Source organism: Echinops telfairi, unplaced genomic scaffold (genome assembly GCF_000313985.2).
Source record: "Echinops telfairi isolate 266 unplaced genomic scaffold, ASM31398v2 ScPeMD7_2;HRSCAF=8, whole genome shotgun sequence".
Lineage (NCBI taxonomy): Eukaryota > Metazoa > Chordata > Mammalia > Afrosoricida > Tenrecidae > Echinops > Echinops telfairi.
In genome coordinates, this window is record NW_022103898.1 from 68,761,375 (window position 1) to 68,763,627 (window position 2,253).

General features: G+C 32.8%; 1 protein-coding gene across 1 annotated transcript in view; it reads right to left on the minus strand.

The window, feature by feature from the left end:
* The window catches only part of TBK1 (TANK binding kinase 1), a 53,167-nt gene that overhangs the window by 17,655 nt on the left and 33,259 nt on the right, over positions 1–2,253 (minus strand). Inside the window, exon 6 of the mRNA XM_045288949.1 lies at positions 1,999–2,109. Coding sequence (XP_045144884.1) covers positions 1,999–2,109 — 111 coding nt within the window. The remainder of the gene's footprint in view (positions 1–1,998; positions 2,110–2,253) is intronic.

Genomic DNA, 2,253 nt, shown 5'->3' on the forward strand with positions numbered 1-2,253 from the left:
GGGTGCCAATTCAGCAAGGAGTAATTGTAGACTATTACATTGATATGTTTTTAGGAAAATTAATGGAAGACTTTTATTGTTTCTCATGTTTTCACCAGATTACAACGTATGCTCAAATATATTTCTAATTATGGAAACAAAATAGTTTTTAAAAATATACATTTGACTACATGACAGGAATTGAAATAATTCCTTTTAATAATTACCAGTTATATTTATTCAAGTATGTAGAGTACAATTATTATTTTTGCCTTAAACAGGTACCCATTCTCTCTCATGTTGATAAGAAAATCCATAACCTCCCACCACTTTAACTCTACTCTGTGCATGGATGGGCATGCCACTCATGATTATTATGGTTAATTTGAGGTGGCTGGTGGTAAAATACATTAATCCAATAAGAATCAACCCAGAAAACTTTGCTATAATTACTGGGACAGAAAGTTTTTCTTCCCATTAGACTTTTAAAGCTATGAGAATTTGAGCCTAGGCATTTGAGGCCAGGAAAGAGCCTGGCTGAGGAGGAATCTGAAAGAACTGGGAAGAGTCCAGGTCTTGATTCTATAGTCTTGAGGCCCGAATTCATAGGAGCTGTGACTTTTTAAAAAAAAATCATTTTATTGGGGTTCTTTCAGCTCGTGTAACAATCCATACATCAATTGTATGTGGACTTTTAATTACAGAGTCAATCTATTTCTTTTTTCAGGTGAAACAGTTATTTTCTATCCTATGTTGACTAATACATATAAGAAAGAGCACAGTTATCTTTTTTGTAGTCATAACATTTTTGGAAATTGTTATCATTGCTAGTTGTAGTACTTAAACTCTTTGCTATTAAAGAAGTAGCTAAGGAATTTTCATTAAGATAATTTATACCTTGGTGTGCTATGAATGACTACAGAGATAAGGAATGCTATCATCTGGACAGAGACACTAAAGTTCAGATTGCTCAATGATGTGCTTTTATTTTCAGCAACATAATCATTCAACAATAAGTACTAATTTCCCTATGTTTTTAAACTTTATCAGTTTTGACTGAGATTTAAAAGGTAAGTATTGCCTACATAAAGATTTAGCACAAATAATCATTGTAATGTTAAACTTCTGCTCTCCAATACAATGAATGTCTCTCAGTAATTTTACTTGTATGGCATAATTCTACTTTGGGTTTTTTTCCTAACAACAAAAATATATTCTAAGAACAGTGGTTTTCAATTATTTCATAAAACTCAGTATGTAAAACAATAATTAATACTTAAGTAGCCTGTTTAGGTATTTCTATGCTCAGAGTCACAGATGTGAGGTATGTGTGTAAAATTAGCACACTCAACAAAATGGAAGCTAACTCAGGATACACACATTCTGAATGTCAACATGTGTCTGGGATTTATTTATACAGGGAAATCTAAAGTAATTAATTCTTTACTTTTCTGCCAGCTGAATGAACAAAAGACCCATATAAACATTTGAAATGTGGAAAAAAGTACTAGAAAACTACTGTCCTCACCATCTGAATAATTTGAGCACTTTAAAAAATGAAGATGATATTAAACTTGAGTGTATGTTTGTTAGAGCTCTAGTTGCAAAATTTACTCTAGATTACGATTTTTGGTCATTTTAGGGGTCAGTATAAAAGATACCAAGGTCCTGAGTTGGATCTCCATATTAGGCTGGAATTCTAAGACTAAAAACGAGACAATCCCTCAATGTATGCCATCTGTCACAAGACAGAGGTGTGAAATTATTACTACCTATCAGAATAAATCTTTACAGTACCGAAAAAATCATTTACCGTATGTGCTTTACTATTTTTTTTGGCTTGGTTTTCAATTAAGAAATAATTATTCTTTCCTACATGTATACATCATATGTTTTAATAACATCTTTTTTCCCCCCTTTTCTTTTAACCTCTAAATCTTACATTTAAGTATTGGAGTATTTGTAATTTGAGTCAACAAAAGTTTCAAGCACAAAAACAGTTATCTGGACTATACTTACCTAGAAAGGCTGCATGAGTCAGGCATGTCTCCACTCCAGTCAATTGGTCCATTTTCTGCTTTCTGTACTCCAGATATTGCACCAGAAGGCTTTCCAGTAATTATTCTGTACCTTTAGGACGGGATAATAGAATAAAACAAGCAGCTCACTTTTGCATGGCCCGTGAGTGAGCTTTACAAAGGTATTTCTTTAATTGTACCTACAATTATCGGCTAGTCAAAATTGTGTGATTGATGTTCACAGGATCCAGGAAAC